The sequence below is a fragment of the Diadema antillarum genome, unplaced genomic scaffold, assembly GCF_040938485.1.
Source record: "Diadema antillarum isolate AM-2024a unplaced genomic scaffold, OU_Dant_1.0 seq00001076_RagTag, whole genome shotgun sequence".
NCBI classification, from domain to species: domain Eukaryota; kingdom Metazoa; phylum Echinodermata; class Echinoidea; order Diadematoida; family Diadematidae; genus Diadema; species Diadema antillarum.
In genome coordinates, this window is record NW_027271899.1 from 792,309 (window position 1) to 810,355 (window position 18,047).

At 43.1% G+C, this 18,047-nt stretch overlaps 1 protein-coding gene across 1 annotated transcript in view; it reads left to right on the forward strand.

Moving 5' to 3' along the window:
* LOC139743416 (bridge-like lipid transfer protein family member 1) overlaps window positions 1-18,047 on the forward strand; it is a 75,776-nt gene that overhangs the window by 22,589 nt on the left and 35,140 nt on the right. Inside the window, exons 17-31 of the mRNA XM_071653901.1 lie at window positions 294-434; window positions 1,066-1,245; window positions 1,919-2,170; window positions 2,864-4,589; window positions 5,494-5,596; window positions 6,077-6,326; window positions 7,036-7,844; window positions 8,271-8,454; window positions 9,276-10,556; window positions 11,851-12,329; window positions 13,185-13,417; window positions 14,047-14,152; window positions 15,020-15,235; window positions 16,294-16,477; window positions 16,789-16,878. Of these exons, the coding sequence (XP_071510002.1) occupies window positions 294-434; window positions 1,066-1,245; window positions 1,919-2,170; window positions 2,864-4,589; window positions 5,494-5,596; window positions 6,077-6,326; window positions 7,036-7,844; window positions 8,271-8,454; window positions 9,276-10,556; window positions 11,851-12,329; window positions 13,185-13,417; window positions 14,047-14,152; window positions 15,020-15,235; window positions 16,294-16,477; window positions 16,789-16,878 (6,234 nt within the window). The remainder of the gene's footprint in view (window positions 1-293; window positions 435-1,065; window positions 1,246-1,918; window positions 2,171-2,863; window positions 4,590-5,493; window positions 5,597-6,076; window positions 6,327-7,035; window positions 7,845-8,270; window positions 8,455-9,275; window positions 10,557-11,850; window positions 12,330-13,184; window positions 13,418-14,046; window positions 14,153-15,019; window positions 15,236-16,293; window positions 16,478-16,788; window positions 16,879-18,047) is intronic.

Here is an 18,047-nt window from a genome sequence, read left to right on the forward strand (position 1 = left end):
TGTATTTCTGGCCTCTGTGTTTTAAGTCTTTCTGTCATTATTTGATATGATAAGTTTTGATCTGCTGCAGTTGAACCTTTGCTGTTCTGTACCAAGGTTATCTAATGGTGCATATTTCTGGCCTCCGTCTTTTAAGTCTCTCTGTCATAGCTAGTTTTGATATGCTTTCAAGCATTCCCATATGCAACACTGGAGAAAAAAAGAAAGAAACATTGACATATTGCTCTACCAGAGAATCACAGTGTTTCATTTTGTACTCAAAGTTGACTTTTATTGGTGTGATCACCCTGCAGTACTGCAATAAGGCTGACGTTGGCTGTGCCACCTTGGTGTTAGAACAGCTCTGCTTTGAGATGTGTCGCCAGTTCAAAGAGACCAAGCTTCAGCTCCTCCTCTCACCCATTCTCCTCATGGTTCCCCACTCGCCTAACAAGGTCAGTGCACTTTTCCATCTTTACTTGCTCAAGGTAGAGTTTTGCATCATCAGTGCATACACATACACACACACACACACACACACACACACACACACACACACACACACACACACACACACACACGCACACACACACACACACACACACACACACACACACGCACACACACACACCCATACATATGAGAACTTGGACTTCTTAACGGAACAGCACTGCCTTTTTAGTGATACTGAGCAGGACAACCTAGCTGTAAAGTATTATTTTGCATTGACTTTGCATTGACGGCAAATGAAAATCATTGTCCATTGTATCGGCAGTTGATGACATAATGTCGTACCTTCTTTGAAGTGTGTTTGAAGCATGTATGTTGCACATTATATTCATGTTACTCTGTGATGATATGCAAATATTCCCTTGCTCTTAGTGTGATGAAATCCTACTTAAAATCTGTAGGAATAGCAAATATGTAATTCATCCATTTCACCTGACAAAACCAGTTTTTATATTCAATGTGCCCCCCCCCAAAAAAAAGAAAGAAACTTCTTTGCATATATTGTGTAGGAGTAGAATGATGCTGACGCATCAAATGTACACATTCTGATGAATTTACGTGGAAACCATTTTCCAGAATGACATGCCACCTGCCAACCAACCAGAGAAGGGTCAGATGGCGCTGTCTGGCCTGCAACTGCGCTGCCATGCCATGTTCTCCAGGGCAGGGATACCACCTGACAGCGAGACGGTGGAGTACGCATGGCTGGTGGACCTCCAGATGGGGGCGCTCAGTGGACAGCTTACAGTACCACAGGTATGTAGCTGGATGTCAGCCGTGTGTGGAGGCAGATCAGTTTTAACCGGTTGAGGACGGACTGATTTTGCTACAACAGGAACATGCTTTTCCCATAGATACTTGCCCGAGTATACTCAGGACTTGTCCTCAACGGGTTAAGCTGTAGTTTGCACGACATCAAAGCTGCCAATAATATAAGTATATGGTGACAAGACCTTGTATCTGAAAATCATGAATTTTCAGTGGAGCACATAAATCTTGTTATTTTTGCAACATTTTCACAATATGACATTTATGTTGATGTCTAATAGTATCATGTAGAAACATTGTTTTGGATTATGTTAAAGTTTGTTCCATTTGAAACTCAAAATCGTATTTTTGAAAGTAAAAATTTAATTTCGTTTGTTTTTTGTTCAGTGTATGCTAATTGAAATATGAGGGCTTGTCATCCCGGGGATGTTATGCATATTTCCTAAAGTGTGCTTCTTTTCATCAAAAATAAAAATATGTACTTGATTATTCATTTTTTTTAAAGTAGAAGTTTGACTTATGGTACCTGATATACAATGTATGATATTATTCCATGTCTTTACAAAAATATGGCATGTTACTTCAAAATGCACTCTATCTCTGTCTGACTTTATCTTTGATTGCCAATGTCCATCTCATTTTTTTTTTCCTGGACGTAAAGCTGCTCACTGTAGTAGAATCCCTGCAGCTCATGGTGCCGCTGGTCGTGGATCCCATCGACCGACTCTCCACGCCGGCCAGGCCCCAGATGTGCATCCACATGGTAGACTCCGAGCTGTGCGCAGCTAGGGAAGAGGGCATTTACCCGTCCCCCTGCCCATCCGAGGACGACCTGAAGTACCGCGTCCTGAGGGTGGCTGTCAATGCTGTGCAGCTGCAACTGGTGGAAGAGACTTCGGCACTTGAGATCAAGGTACAAACAAGAACAACGATTCAAATCTTAAGAATTTGAGTCTTTCTTTAGACTATGGATGATTAGATTTGAGATTTTGGTTTGAATTCTGCCCGTTGTCAGATCTTCAGACAAAATGTGTATGCCTAAATATCCTTAATAACTAGGTTACTTGACAGTGCTTTAAGCAGAACTAGTGATTACCTTCTTTGGGAAGACTCATAACACTGGAAAGGCTACTCTAGGGACACAAGGTTCTATTTTTGTCAAGATTCTTCTTATTCTGTTACATGTGGGTTTTGGGAAAAGTGACATTTACAGTATATTATAGAGAGTAAGTCAATTGTCTTCTTGTTGCTTGATTGAGTAATGCAAATATAGTCTGTGATCAAATATTATTGCATCCAGCATATAACTGTTTAAGTTTATTTGTAGACACAAAAGCATGGAGATTAAAAAGGGATACCTGTGAAGCAATTGAAGTGGTGGAGATGTGAATTTGACGTTTATGAGTGTGTCGTACAAAGAGAACAAAAATTAGCATTGTCAATTGTTTTTATCATTTTTTTTTTTGAAGGAGCTGCGGGCTGAGCTGTATTATCTTTTGTTTTGTTTTGTTTTGTTTTGTTTTTTTTGCTTGGGACTGCTAAGCATGATTGCAATGTATATTCATCCCTTTTTTAAAAATGTTTGTATCTCCTTTTGCATCGCAAGGTGAATCAAATTCGACTTGCCACATGCAACCTTCACAGTGAGACTGTGGGGAGTGGTCTTACAGCCCTCATCCACCGAATTGACATCCGACAGTACCTTCTCCAGTCCGACCATCCCTTGGCCAAATCTTTCACACAGCGGCCCCCTCGGTCTGAGCCCCTACAGAACTGGCTGGAAGTGGGTGTAATAAACCTGGGTCCTGTCTGTGTGGACTGTGTGGGTTTCCTGCAGGAGGTCCAGGACTACCGCATGCAGCACTACTTCCTGATGGTCCACGATGAAGCGACAAAGAGGCTCTGGTTTCTCTGGCATCCAGACAGTCTGGATCGGATGTATCCATTCTCAAAATGTGGTTGCCAAGGAGGTTGCGCCTTCTTCTCGGACAGGCCATATGGCACACAGTTCTTCAGGGTCAGCACTGGCAGCCACTCTCAGAGGAGCTCCTGGAATGACGAGTTCCAGCAGAGGGAGAGTGACTATGGCCGCAGTCTCCTCCAGGAGGGCAAGTGGGTGTTTTCTGTGTGTGACCGGACGCCTGCAGACTCGCCCACCAGGGCTTTCAAGTTCACACCTGGATGGGTGGGCTTGTCCAGTCCCACCACTCCTAGTGAACCTGTGTGGGTCAATGGGGAGACAGCTGGAGGTGATAGAAAGGATGGAGTGGACGGCGACCAGGTGAGCGACACTAAGAAGGAGCAATCACAGAGTGAGTCCAGTCAACAGTCCTCAACAAAGCCCATACTGAGAACAGAGTCCCAGCGCTCACAGCAGTCGCATGCATCACAGCAGTCAGACAGTGCTGGCAGTGCTGTCCGCACCAGCATATGCTCAGAACCCACATCCGCAAAGCAACGCTGTGACTCATCCAGTACCATCAGCTCCAATCAAGCACCGACAGATCCAGTACTAGTTGGCAGTTCCCATAGTCTTCCAGTGGACACATATCAGCAGCAGGCAAAGAGTTCACCGCCACCACCGTCAAGGAACTACAGTGCAGAAACCATGCCAAAGTATGGACACTCTCAGCGTTTGGAGCAGTATCCTGCTCCTAAACTTGATCGGACTCGTGCCTGTTCTATAGACTCGCCAACCAGTGGCGTTGACAGTGAGTACTTCTCTGCTGGCGAGGATGGAACTGGTGCCCTGTGGTCTGCCAACCATCCAAGCAGCTCAACCACGAGCATTCAGTCCACCGTCCAGCCTCCCACTGACTCTGGCTCTTCTGTGTCCGAGCTCAAAGGCCAATCCACAGTCTCGAGCTCCGACCTCCAGAGCCCTTCCGAAAAACTGCAATCTGCCTCATCCTCCGACTCATTTGTTTCAGCTGCATCCTCGGAGGACACTCTCATCAGGATGCGGGATGAAAGGGATAGCTCAGTGAAGAGGAATCTGGAACTCCACTCCCCTTACTCCCCTTACCTGACGCGAGTCACCAGTCACCACTGGTCAGTACCCCTCAGCCTTGAGAGCTGGAAGCAGTACGTGAACTTTGATCCAGCGGATGCCACCCCTTCAAGCTCCATCTACCAGGCATCCATCCAGATGATGGGATTTGTGAAGCAGCAGCAGGGAGTGAGTCCAGAGATCATAACAGCTGTGGACTCTGATGACACTTCCTCGGACAGCGAAGGCCAGAGTGACCAGTCCAGCGTGAGGTTCACAGGGGATCCCAGAGACACCAGCCTGCAGGATCTGCATGACAGATTATTTGGTGAACCTGCACACAGTAAGATCAAATGCATCACTTTCTCATTTTAATTCTTTTATTTGATTCTCTCATGGACAAACTAGAAGAAAATGCCAAGACCAAGGTATTTTGCATCTAAATAATAAAAATGATTTTATTGTAATACTGAGAGTACTGTTAAGACAACTACCAAAACCTTATTTTCTCTTCAAACCATCAATTTGATGTAAAACCAGCCATTACTTTGCCCCATATCAGAGTATCATCACAAGGGTTTAGAAAGGTGATGAAGTTTTCTTACTGACAGTGTTACTTTGTTCATATTGTAATACAGAATCATAAATCAGACTTCTGGTTCTGATGTCTGGTCTGAGTACTGTTATCATTTATATCTCTCAATAATCAAATGCATTTATGATGTGAAGATGCTCTTGCAAGCATACTGTATATTGTAATGAATTTACACAAATGTTCCATTACTGTTCATGTATGCAGATAGGAATGCTATTGTAGATAGTCATATATTGTTTTTCCAGAAGTTGTGGAACCTCATGAGTAATAAGTATGCTGGGATTGCCCTATGTGCAATTTCTTAAATTGCTGGTGAACAGGCCAAAAGATCATGCACCTGCCCCTGATAATTTTCAGACTATTCACAAGGCTTCCTACATTTGTTACCCCACAATCGCACATTTTATGATTGTTCTACCACAATTACATTAATTCCTTTTAGTTTAATCATCTCTTCTTTTCACTGGGCAAATTGGTTCAATAGATTGATACAAATTTATGAATATAATATTCGTTTGTTCTCCTCTTACCTAAATTATTTAACAGTGTGCAGCAAAATGACTTTAAGGAGCTCTTTCAGCTTAGCAGAGTATATACTAGACATAGTTTCTGCACTCAAGAAATGATTTTATTGTTCTGATTGTGATGGCAGCATCTTGCAAGCTGGAACCGTCATCGGGTACCTCTGTGTTTGCCGAGATCCAGGGCCCCATCAACATCCTTATGACCCCTCTTCTTCTGGTAGCCATCAATAGGTAAAAGTCCTCCTTGTGGAATCTAGGCTTACTTTTTTTTTTCATCTCACACATCTTTTATGAAGCACATTCATAAAATACCATCAAGAAATCAGTATGCCTGACTAGCAAGACTTCTGATTTGATATGACAACTGATAATACAACAGTTGGCATGACACAGGTTTTACACAAATGTGTAGGTTTGCATGCATCATTATATGCTTGGACTTGTGCACATTATCCAGATTTTTTACAATATCACTGTGACATGAGTTCTCCCAAGATATGAAGATGATTTGAAAGTCTCATCTGTCATATTGGATTCTTCCTTGAGTTGTTGCATTTTTACATTTTAAAAAAAATCATTAACAGGGATTAAGACTTATCTATTGTGTAAGAGTCAGTTGTACCATTTTTTAAAAGTCTATGGAAAATCACTGTTTTGGGGGCAAGAGCGAAAGATTTGTGTTAGTGCATGTATTGTGCTCCCGTTTCTCAGGTATGTGGATGCAGCCAAACCCATCACCACCAGTCAGCACCCAGCCTCCCTCCTCTCCTCCCTACATCACGCCTGCATCACTGACGTGGAGTCCCTCTACCACCGGGGCCTACTCCCTGAGGGGGGCAGCAGTGCCAGCCTCACCCGGCAACAGCAACCCCCGATGAACCTCAACACCAACAACAACTCAAGCGACGTAGATAAGGAGGATGGGACGAAGACCGTCACGGTGACCGTCAAACTGCCAAAGGTCAGTCTGTGTGGTTTGATTCACATTCTCAAGGTAAGACCTCCATTACAAGTCTTCCCAGTTTTCAACTGATTTCATCTAGGGATGACACTTGGCATATCCCTGTGAAATCTTCAGCTAAAGCAATATAGTGCAGCCACATGTAACACTTCCTCTTTTTCCATTTATCACCAGTATTATATTGCAGAGAAAACAGTTATGACTTGTCATGTTATTTGCTAAAATCTTGTGCTGTGTAGGACACGTGAATCATCTTTCCAGTGGACATCTCCTGTACAAATATTTGCGCTTACCTCAAACACATGCTGATTAAAGAGAGCAGGATAAAAGTTTAATTGGTATTCATCTAAAAGCTTTTATCCTGAAATTCTGGAAAAATATGTGCACTGTTGAACTTGTCCATGTTGCAGTAGCAATATCTAAGTAACTTTGAACTGTAGACACTAACATTATTTTGTCCAGTTCATGAAACAGTGCACAAAAAGATCCCAGTGACAAACTTGAATCGTATAGAAACTTCCATTAAACTTCAGTGTGATAGCCAATGTTTAGATTGACAATACTTATTTGCATATGCTAGAGTAGAGCAAATGAAGTAATTTCCTTTTGTGACTGAGCATGCATTATACAGGAGCTTAAACCTGTTTCAATCTTGATTGGGAGATTCCATAAATCTCTTTAAATTCCATGGTGATGTTTCTCCTTGTAGGTCAATATGTGTGTCCTTCAAGTCCCTGAAGATGGTGTGGGTGTGCCCAGTCTGGTCAGGAACAACGCGTCACTGCTGATTGCCCAGCTGGGATCGACAGAGGCCAACCTCTGGGTAAAACAAATTGACAAGAATGCAAAGACAGAGAGTCAGCGGACATCCTCAAAGAAGTCCTCAAAGGGCCAGGACAGTCAGACCAAAGCCGCAGCAATGGCTGCCGAACCCAGCGACCCAACGATAGTGACACTGGTCAAGTTTGTCAAGCTCCACGCCCAGCTGAGGCGGCTGGCCAAGCCGGGGCTCAAGACCATAGAGAGCCCAACGGCCATTCCTGAGCAGTGCACCCAGGTGCAGTTCACCCTGTCCTCCAAGGTGTCCTCAGAGTTCGGAATGGACCCCATGGACTCCAAACCCAGCTCTCTGCGCAGGAAGCGCAGGATGTCCGTCCACATGCCGCGCTCCTGGATCATGGCAGAGAGCGGGATGGAGGAGATCTCCATCAAGCTGGGCCGCCAGGGGGGTGACATTCCGCTCCCAAAGATCCGACTCCCGGGCAGTGGCAAGAAAGGGGACAAGCACTCCGACAAGAAGCAGACTCAGGGGGCAAAGAAGACACCCGACACATCTTCTCTTGGGAAGGAGGGAACTGCCAAGCGGAAGAAAAGAGAGAGGTTCAGTTCAGGTGGCAGTGCTCTGGAAAAACTTGCTGATAGCAAAGAGAGAGGTTTGGACTTCTGTATTCATATCAACAGCTTCTGGTCTCACCTGCCCACTCCTCCTCAACCAAAGAAAGAATCTGTGTTCCAAGGGTAAGGATCACATGCATAACCATACGTGTATTTCGTCACATACCTGTATGCTTTGTCAACATTGTTGAATTACAATTATACTCATATCTAATTTTCTAGTGTAAAAAGCAATCACTCATCTTGAGCGTAGTAGCTATAGCAGGGATTCTACTTAGACAATATAAGCAGTAAGTATAAGCATACATGCATACATTCACACTGTTCAGGGTTTGTGGCCAGGGTTATCCTGTGTTTAAAGCGCTTCATGCACCTTGACACCTAAAAAGAAAGAGTGAAAAACTCACTTGGTTATCATTTCATGTAACAGTATTCAGAGACAAATGTTCAGCTCTTTCGGTAGATGCTGTTTTCAACTGCTGACATGTGGCAGGCTCTTTATTTCTCAGTGCTGTCTCGTAATGTCTTTGACTCCTCCACCCATCGCAGCACCGACACCAATCTACTGACCACCGCCTCACCAGCCCTTGACGAGTGGCTGCGAGCCATGACAGGCCTCACCAACTCTGTCGGGGACATCAGCGACGCCAGGCACTGTCGCAGCTGTGCCATCATGGCCTGCATCATGGCGGAGGCTGACGACAGTGTGGAGAAAAACCAACCATTGACTAAGGTATGGTAGAGATGAGGTGGATTGCTGATTGAGGTTAAAGGTCATAGTCCTTTTGCTCACAACCTCACTGATTGTTTGATGTTCCATGTGCAGTCTTCATGTTTTATCCGTGTGCCAATATTTCTGATTTGCCAATGATAAGTTTTAAATATCTGTAAAACATGTTGCTGTCTCCCTCAGAAAGTCAACATTTTTACATCATGAAGATGACTGCAGCATCAAGAGAATATGAACAAAAATTTACTGGTTTGAATTTTCATTGCACTCCTGCTTAGCTAATACCCTCTAAAATGTGATGTTTGATATGCTTTGTCATGCACTATACTATATTATGCACACTACAAAATGCATAATTAGCTCAAGTGTATTCTTATTCACTCAGGCCTTTGGCCTCCAAATAGAATTGCATATATGGGCTAGTTCTGTATTTAGAGTGCATATAGTCAGGAAAAGTGTATGGCAGAGCATACACTTCTATATGGGTCGTATATTTCGTGAGTATACCAAGTCATGAATAATTGGGGCCTGGAAGACAATTTGAATTCAAAGTGGAGAACCAAATTGATCAAATGAGAAAGTCACTTATCAGTTTTTATGGAAATGTCTAGTAATTCTTATTGATATGAAATCCTGAACAAATAGATGTACAATGTCACGTGTGATTGTCAGGTCAGGGCAGTCTTGTCAAGCAATCCTCTGGTTCGTACATGCTGTGCTGTTGATACTTGAAGAGGATACAAAAGGCAAAATTGATATATTGCAGCAAATGCTGCTAGATTTCAAATGCTCTCCATCTTTTAACTTTCCATTTCATGACTCAGAGTAAACAGACAAAGTGGTCAGCTCTCTCGGATGCCATTCAGAAGGATCTGTCATGTCAGCTGATGAGCATCCTCTGGCGATACCTGTCGGCAGCAGACTGGCAGAAAATAGAGGACATTGTGACGGGAGAGGACCTCCCCGCCCTGTCCACCCTGGAGAGTGGGGTCACCACCCTCATCCGGCAATGGAAGGTCACTCTCTCTCTCATCAACCCACATGTGTCAAGGTTCCCGCAGCAGGTGGCCATCTACAAATCCCCAGAGGAGCGAGGTCTGCTCATGGAGGACGAGATGTGGACACCCAGGCAGATCAGCGAGGACCCGACTTCTGATGTGCTGGCCTCGGCTGGTCACACAGGTGACAGCGAGCAGATGGACCCAACCATGTTGTCTCTCTACTCCGACCGAATTGGTGTAGGGCTGCAGAAGAGCATCTATGAGGAGTTCTCCGGGAGGGTGCGGCCCAGTGCCTCAGACTTCCTCAAGGAGTTCTCCAGTAGACAGCGGGAGCGGGAAGTGAGTGGGGACTCGGCCACACGCTACAGATCCCTCACTAACACCAGCACGGCCACAGTCGGGTCTGCATCTGCAACCTCTGCAAGAAATAAGAGGAGAGGATACAAGACCCTGGAAGAGGAAGAGAAGCAGAATATGTTCAGTCAGGAATCAAGCTATTGCAGCGAAGAGATCACTGATGACTTGGAGAAATCCCACACAGTGGACATCGATGATGATGCACAACAAGATCAGGGTCCAATGGGAACACTAGAGATTGAGCTTGAACCTGAAAATGATGAGGGTTCTCCCGACGTGATTTCAGAAGCAAAGACCAGCCCAGTGGTCACTCCAACAGTCACCCAGTACGGAGAAGAGGACACACTCTTCAGGCCATTGCTGGTAAACCTCGGCCTGCACAAGAAGAAATCCTCACAGCCCCTGGCCAAGATGATCCAAACAGTGGGTCAAGTCTCCTTTCAATTCCGGCTGGACCAGTTCCGCGTCGTTATCACCAAGTCCAGTCCCAAGCACCAGAGGAAGTATTCCCAGAGGAGTGACAATCAGGGTCCACGCACTCCAGACACGCCAGCCTTCCAGTGCAAAGGCATCCACTATCGAGCCATGATGAGAGAGACGATACCCTCGGAGAAGAGCGAGTCCATCTTTGGGACAGCGCCCTCAACGTTCTTCAGTGGCAGCAGCAGCATTGAGATCTGTGTCGATATCCATGTGGAATCGGTTATGCAAGTTATCAACATGGCCATCCTGAGATTACTGAGTCAGGTATGTGTATTCTTCAATTCTCCCTTTCATATCAAAAACAACTGCAAAAACTCGAATGGCAGCAGCACTATTTAATTGTCATAAAAATCTTTCAACAATGCTCTGCCAGTGCACAGCTTGAGCTCTACTCGATCATACACAAAGAAAACATGGAGCACTATCTCTGTCTCTAAACTACTATAGTTTTGAAGAATTTCTTGGCAATATCATTGTTCTGTGTTGAGGAAAGAAATATCAACTCATAAGCTCTGATTTTTTTTTCTTTTTGAAGTGGCAATGTTTTAGTCATGATAAAAAAGGAAACATTAGGCATGATTACTGCATATACACTCTACCCATGCCTGCTGCACAGTAACTCTGCGTTACCAGAAGTGCACATTTTTGGTAGTGGACACCGAAAGTGTGATCCTACTTGACCTCTTTTTGTTAGGTGTGGGTGCGTAAGATTACCTCATTTATTTGCATGTAGCATACTGCTAGCATATGGACCTGACCACTAGCGATGAACTGTTTGCATTTATATGTGATAGAGAATTGGTCATTTATTTGCCTATGAAAGTGGAGCATATTATGTGAGTGTCCAGTGTAATTCGCATGGAAGTCCCAGAAAAATCGCTGATAATGTCACAGTGATTATGCAGTAAACTGGTCAAAACGTTAATGTATGCTTCCAATGATAGAGTCAGAGGAAAGTGATATGCAATTTAATCAAAAATTGGACACCATTGTTTTATTATGACATTATATCAGTGAATAATTGGCTCCTTATGCCAACTTTCCAGTAGTATGCTGGACTGTATACAAGCTGGGCAGGAGTCTTGTTTTACATTGCAGTACACATACAGCTGCTGTACAGGAATTCAGTGTGTCCAGTATTTTGATGCAGAATGACAAAAAGCATTATTCATAATTGGTTGGTTCTAGTGGTGAAGAGTCAGCTAAATCACTACTCAAAAGCAAATATTTATTAATTTTCGTTTATTTGATTGTTTAAATCTATTGAAGACACATTTTCTAGGTACATCAATATAGTAAAAAATGCAATTGCATATCAGTCAACTTGTCTTTGGCTGTTCGGTCTGATAGATAAACCAGTTCAGGAGTTGTGATTCTGAATGACATTGATAGGGGGAATTTTGCCAGCAAGATACTGCCAAGAAATCTTAGTTGATTTTAGATAGGTTGAATATGAAATATGTTCCAGATGAAGGAAAAAAAAGGAGGGAGGAAGGCATCAAACAGACCTCACTAACTGAGGTGTGTCATGATGTTGTCATTAATTCATCTCTAACAGGTCATCCAGATGGTAGAGAACTTTCAACATGCCAAGACAGACCTTCGCCTGAAGCAGTACGTTTCCAGCATGCCACAGGGCGAGGGCAGCATTGCCGACCTCCCCTCGCGGGGAATCGAGCGGCAAGCGCGGCACTCGTCCCGGAGCGGCAAAGTCTATGCAGCCGCATTGGGTGGCCCCGGCAAGCACCGTGGCAGCTCGCAGCGGAGCCGCAACATCACCTTCAGCAAGGAGCATGACACCAGCAGCGTCTATTCAGTCGCCGACTCCTTTGATTCAAGCAGGGCGGACAGCGACAGCATCCCAAAGTGTTGGCAGACCATGTACCACCTGATCAATTTGTACTCGGTGGTCAATGAGCCCGTCAGTGTCGCCACCACCCACGTGTTTGTAAACCCCCTGTTCACCATGAGTCGACCAGAGGGGGTAGTCGCCATGGAGACAGGCCACGACCTGGGGCTTGGCCTCCCACAAGACAGGTAATGAAGGAGACACTGCAGTATCTTACAAAAAAAAAAAAATGTCATGTTTGATTCTGTAATATTTGTCTCTTTCAAGCAGGCATGGAATTAGCAAACATGTGATAAGTTACATTTTCCGCACAGTTAGAATTTGTTGTATATTGCAAGCATGTACTGTTCCTTGCATGTGCTTATGTCGAAAGGAGGCCATTCGAGAGCAACACAAGCTTGCAAATGTAGATAAACTATAAAATGTTTCATTCCTAGGTTGTTGGAAAAGAAACATCCATAAAATGTAATAAATTACAGAAATGGTCTATTAAGCAAGTGCTGGTAATCCTGAAATCCTTTTGCTCCTGTCTTCCTGCGTAGGGTACACTTCAGTTGCTTTTAACCCTAAAAGGGGTGGGGGGGGGGAGAGGAATCCATCCCCCCTCATCATTTCGTGCAATGATTCTGCAACATTAGAAGACCTCGTCATGTGAGGCCTCTTGACTTTTTTTTTCAAGTCTCGTGCAACTATTGAGACCAAATTCACATCATTACAAAGCTACACTCATTTTTGTAACTGCATTGTTGTGCATGTTGCACCTTTGTAAATACCCTCCAATGCACTGCATCTCCGCTAAGACGCTCACCTGTGCAGTATTTGTATGATGTACTGCCCCTTCAATGAGGCTGTGGCCTTGCAGGAAGCCTCTAGGTGTGAAAGGGTTAGCACTGTCCAAAATTCATGGAGTAATAGCCCTTTGCGGGTTCTCAAATGACAACAATATGCGAGTCTGGGCTTTATCGCTGTTTACAGTGACATGTACTATTTCAGCATTTATGAGCTTCTCTTGTGTATATGTGTGTGCGCATGTTTAACCACAGAGAAACACTGGCCATGGGTGGTGGTGCAGTGGATGATATGGAGTTCAAGGAGGCCAATGGGGAGGAGGTGGGCCAGTCTGGGCCCAGCATTGAGGGCCTGGAGGTCTCGCTGATCGGGACCGTGCTGGTGGAAGAGGTCTGTCTCCTGGCCCAGCTGGCAGGTCTTCACCTGGAGGCAGAAACCTCCTATGTCACAGGGAGCTTCTCTCTCCAACAGACACTCCCCATGCAGGGTGGGCATGCTTTTCTCTGCCATAGCCATACTTTAAGCTTGTATGTACCCAGATACTAAGCTATAAACTTGCCAAAGTATTTTCATTAGCAGTAGTTCCCCAACCATGCTGAAATATAAGAGACTCTGTATTATTATTATTATCATAAATAATTGTCTGTTGGACAGACTACTCAGGCTCAACAATGCTTCTATTATTGTAGCTGTAAGGGCACTCTGATACAATAGGGATTATGGAGAGTTGATAATTTCTTTTCACTGAGTTAGTTAGACACCTGTGCCAATCGATGAATAAAGCACATTAAAGGTAAAAGAGCTGATGTTACATGCTCTTGACTGTGCTTGTATTACATATGCATATGTATGCTAGTCTTCCAGTAAGTGCTTTTCGATGCAGGCCTTCGCTTTCTTCCATGTTCCCGGAAAGTCCTCCATGTGTCCTGTCAATCAAACTCTGCTCTGTTTTTATACTGATATCTTCAAATATGACTATGGATAGGAGGAGTTGGAAAGTGAAGCTCTATGTTTTCCTCAGAGAAAAAGTTTTTATCAGTCACAACTGTTAATGAATGTTTGACTCGCATGTCTACCTGTAGAATCATTCTTAGTGAATTGCTCCTGTTCACACAGGTTATGTTCCAGCAGCATTGTGGAGAACATTCCCTTCCATTGGAGCATCCCTGCAAACTACAGCAGTGACCCTGATCCTGTCCGAAAAGGCCAAGAAAGACTTCTTGTAAGTGCATTGTACAATCTTATACCTCATGAGGAATGGTACCCACAACATTCCATCTTCCATTATTGCTATGTGCGGCAAATATATTGTCTTAGGAGTACAGAAATTGTTCAAAAATCAATGGGGACAATCTGCATTCGTTTGAGAACTAAACGTTTCCATTGGGGTATGTTTCTTCATAATTACAGTCAACGTAGCATATTATGTCCTTGTACCACATACAGTCTGTAAAGCTTGATATATTGAAGGTTTGGTCCATGGGACAATATGTCTCCTGTATAAGGCAAGAGAATAACCCTTTTATTTCATGAGATAATAAGATTATTGGGTAAATATGCCAAGAATTCACATTTTTCAGTGAAATTGACATGTAGTATTGATTGTTTAACTTTCTTTTATTATTCAATATTCCACATTTCATACAATTTTATATTCCATTAGATTTCAAGAGAGAAGAACAACACAACAATAGTCAATCTGAGATGGAAATAAACAAATATATAAGCAAATGTGAATAACATATAATAGGAGGAATGTACTAAAAAGCAGGAGCTTATAGAATGTAGGCTCCGAAGTATTGATATCAAAAGTTGCTTCAATTTATGAGGATGAAAAATGATGAAACAAACAGAAACAATATGTCGATTATGTAATAAAGTTATGTAATGCATTTCAAAATTATATGGTGTTCATGATTAAACCCAAGGTAACAAAGCTAAATAACAATTTGGTCAAACAAGCATTTGGTGTGAATTCTTCAGTTAGATGATAAATCTTTTTTTTTTTTGGACACTAAAAGTGATCAGAATTCCCCGAATAGTCTTTATAGTACTTGCATCAAATTTGTAATCCCTGTTACCCTGTTAGCACCATAGCGACACTGACCATCGACAAGCCCCAGTCCACCATTTCAGTGTCGGGCAGCCTTGATCATCAGAACCAGGCTTCACTGGCCACAGGGGTGGATGAGGTGAACCTGACGGTGCCCATGAACCTAGCCCTGCTCAGTGCCGTGGTGGCCCGCAGCAGCAAGAAGCTGGCCCAGCGCATCCACCAGCTGAAGCAGACTCAGAAGAGCTACAGGTGAGGGGGAAGGCAGCAGTTATAAGCAGTGGGTCGGCGGTTTCAATGGGGAAAATCTGTGTTTGCTGATGCTACGACATAGTTTACGCGCATACAAAACTAGGTCTTGTCCAGAGTATATTGAGGATCAGCGAAATGCCCCTTCTTCCTTTGCTCAAGACTGGGGCTGGAGCAAAAAAAATAAATAAATGAATAAAGAATTGCTGTGATGTACTTGTAGAATTCTGTAAGTGAAGTAGAAAATACACAGGATTGCAGAATTGAAAAGGGCTGCACATGTCAGTTAATTTTTCTTTTCAAATTTCTTACAGATTGAGTGGCCAAGATCACCAAAAGCAAAAATGATCTAGAATGTATTGCAAGCACCTTCTTGCTACATGGCAAGTTTCTTGTACATTGAATTCACACAGGCCTAAAATGTGACTGCCAGAGCGCTGGGCTCTCGCCAAAAGTGTGGTATAGTGTGAACAATCCTCTCACTTCTCGTAGAGCAGTATAAGCTGATAACAATGTAGCTCTGGCATATTTCACACCATTTGTCTCAATTGTCTCTACTGTATGTCCCCAAAAAAATTTCAACAGGAACCTTTGCAATGATAACTTTAAAAATAGTGAATCAATCCAAATACAATTTCAGGGTATGAACTATAACTTATTACCTACATCTTACAGAAAACCCCATCCGATTTGCTTCAGTGGTCAAAGAGAAAGGAATAATTTTGTAGAGCATGTCAGGAATCCCTTCCCTCCAAGTTCTGTCCATTTTGCTCACACATTATGCAGTTCTAAGAGCATCCAAGTGCTAAACTTGGAAGAATTAGACTTATGACATGCTCCACAGCAATCCTCATTTCTCTGTAACCACTTAAACAAATTGAATGGAGTTTTCTGCAAAATAAAGCTAAGATGTTTTATGTTAAGACCCTGAAGTAGCATTTAGACAGTTTAATCATATTGATAGTTATCAGTGCAAAAATCTGATTTTAATTTTTTTTTGTTAACATACTGTATGTGAGGAAATGTCTTTATAATCACCAACATAACATGCATTGTTGTAGACCAACTCAAGAGGAGCCCTTGATTGCAGCAGCACCATCAAAGCCAAGCCTGACGGGGAGTCGGATGGATGAGACCTGGCCCCCGGACCGTGCTGAGGCCAGCTGGACACTGAATGGAGTGACCAGAGTAAAGGCAGTCATTCTACAGGCATCTGTTCTCCCACAGCTTCAAGCCCAGTACACCGTAAGAGCTTTCGAAAACATCTCTGGTATTAGGCCATGGGTTACTCTCAAGACTTGTTTTGTTCTTTGTCTTCCAATGTTATAATGAAAATCAACATTCTTGCTGGAAACTGCATCACTGCTTTTCATTTGTGCAAAGTAAATCACCATATATGACGAGTGGAATGAAGGGAAAAAATTAAGTTGATTGCGCTGTACAAGGAAACTTACAGAAGAAGTCCTCCTTGATAGATTGATGGTAATGGTGAGGTGTGAAGAATGATTTCCTGATGTCACCTTATGCTTGGAAATTCTTTGAATTTCTTCTTGCAGATTGACAACACATCAGGCACAATCTCATGGAGTGAGGAGGGAACGTTTGCAGCTGATATCGCTGAACATTCCTTCAAATTCATCTCTACAGTAAGTGCTATCCTAATTCAGATTTGTATTTTGAGTGGTATCTTACTTCAATTCCTTTTTTTTAAAAATCAGTCGTTAAAGACATGTTCTAATTTACTTTACGTGTTCTAATCTACTTTACATTCTTGTAACAAGTACGGTCTGGGAAGGTTTGTTTATTTACCAGTTTTACCCAGCTGTAGTACTGCCCAACATCAAACATACATGCTAGATGTGAACATGATTATAAGCATTTTTTTTCATTAATTTGATGCTGACTTGTCTCAATTTGGTCTTTGACTGCAATGATATTGTTATCAGTACACCATTTCAAATGGTGAGAAGTCAGCTCTTAGTCTATGAAATGCTGATGATATCAGCAGTGCCCAGGTGCGTATAGTTGACATGAAGTGAAATATATCCTACCAGGTATGGAGATGACTCTAATCAGTGGCTCGTGACACTTTATGGGCTTGACCCAGTCTAGTGGGGCAGATATGTGAAAAAGATGCTCACATCCGGCAGAAAGTATGAAATTTTGCAGATAGAGGTATTTTGGGGCGCTGATTTCAATAATTGCCGGATCCAAGAGATCTGGCCACGGGGTGGGCCGCCATTTTGAATTCCAATATGGCTGCCATCAACGATCCCTATCTTCAGTTCTGAATGACTATAAACCATTGGAATTTGATACATAAAAGCATGGTGATATGATGACTTCAATAAGAGACTTAAATTTGATTTGTCTGACAAGCTGCATGGCAGCCAATTTGAATTTTTATACAAAGTTGCCATGTTGGAGTGTTGAAATCTCTATCTCGGGTTTGTAAATTAGGCTACCTGATTGAGCCCGCGTTTGTAACTGATCGAGTGCGCGCTGCTGTATTTACATTGTGATGTCAGTGAAAGGTGCATTATGCTTCCTTTTTGCTGCACTTTTTGACATGCCCGTGAATGTTAGTCATGGTGTTTGTCTTTGTAGCCACATTGGAATTCAAAATAGCAGGCATCGCGTTTGTCAGACACATCACATTAGTTAATATTTTAACTCAGTATGTTAAAATACTTGTTTACACCTAATTTCAGCGTCACTCACCACTTAGAAATCGAGATAGGGATTTTGAATATTTCGTCGAGGCGGCCATATTGGAATTCAAAATGGCGGCCATTCGATGTTTGTCAGACACTTC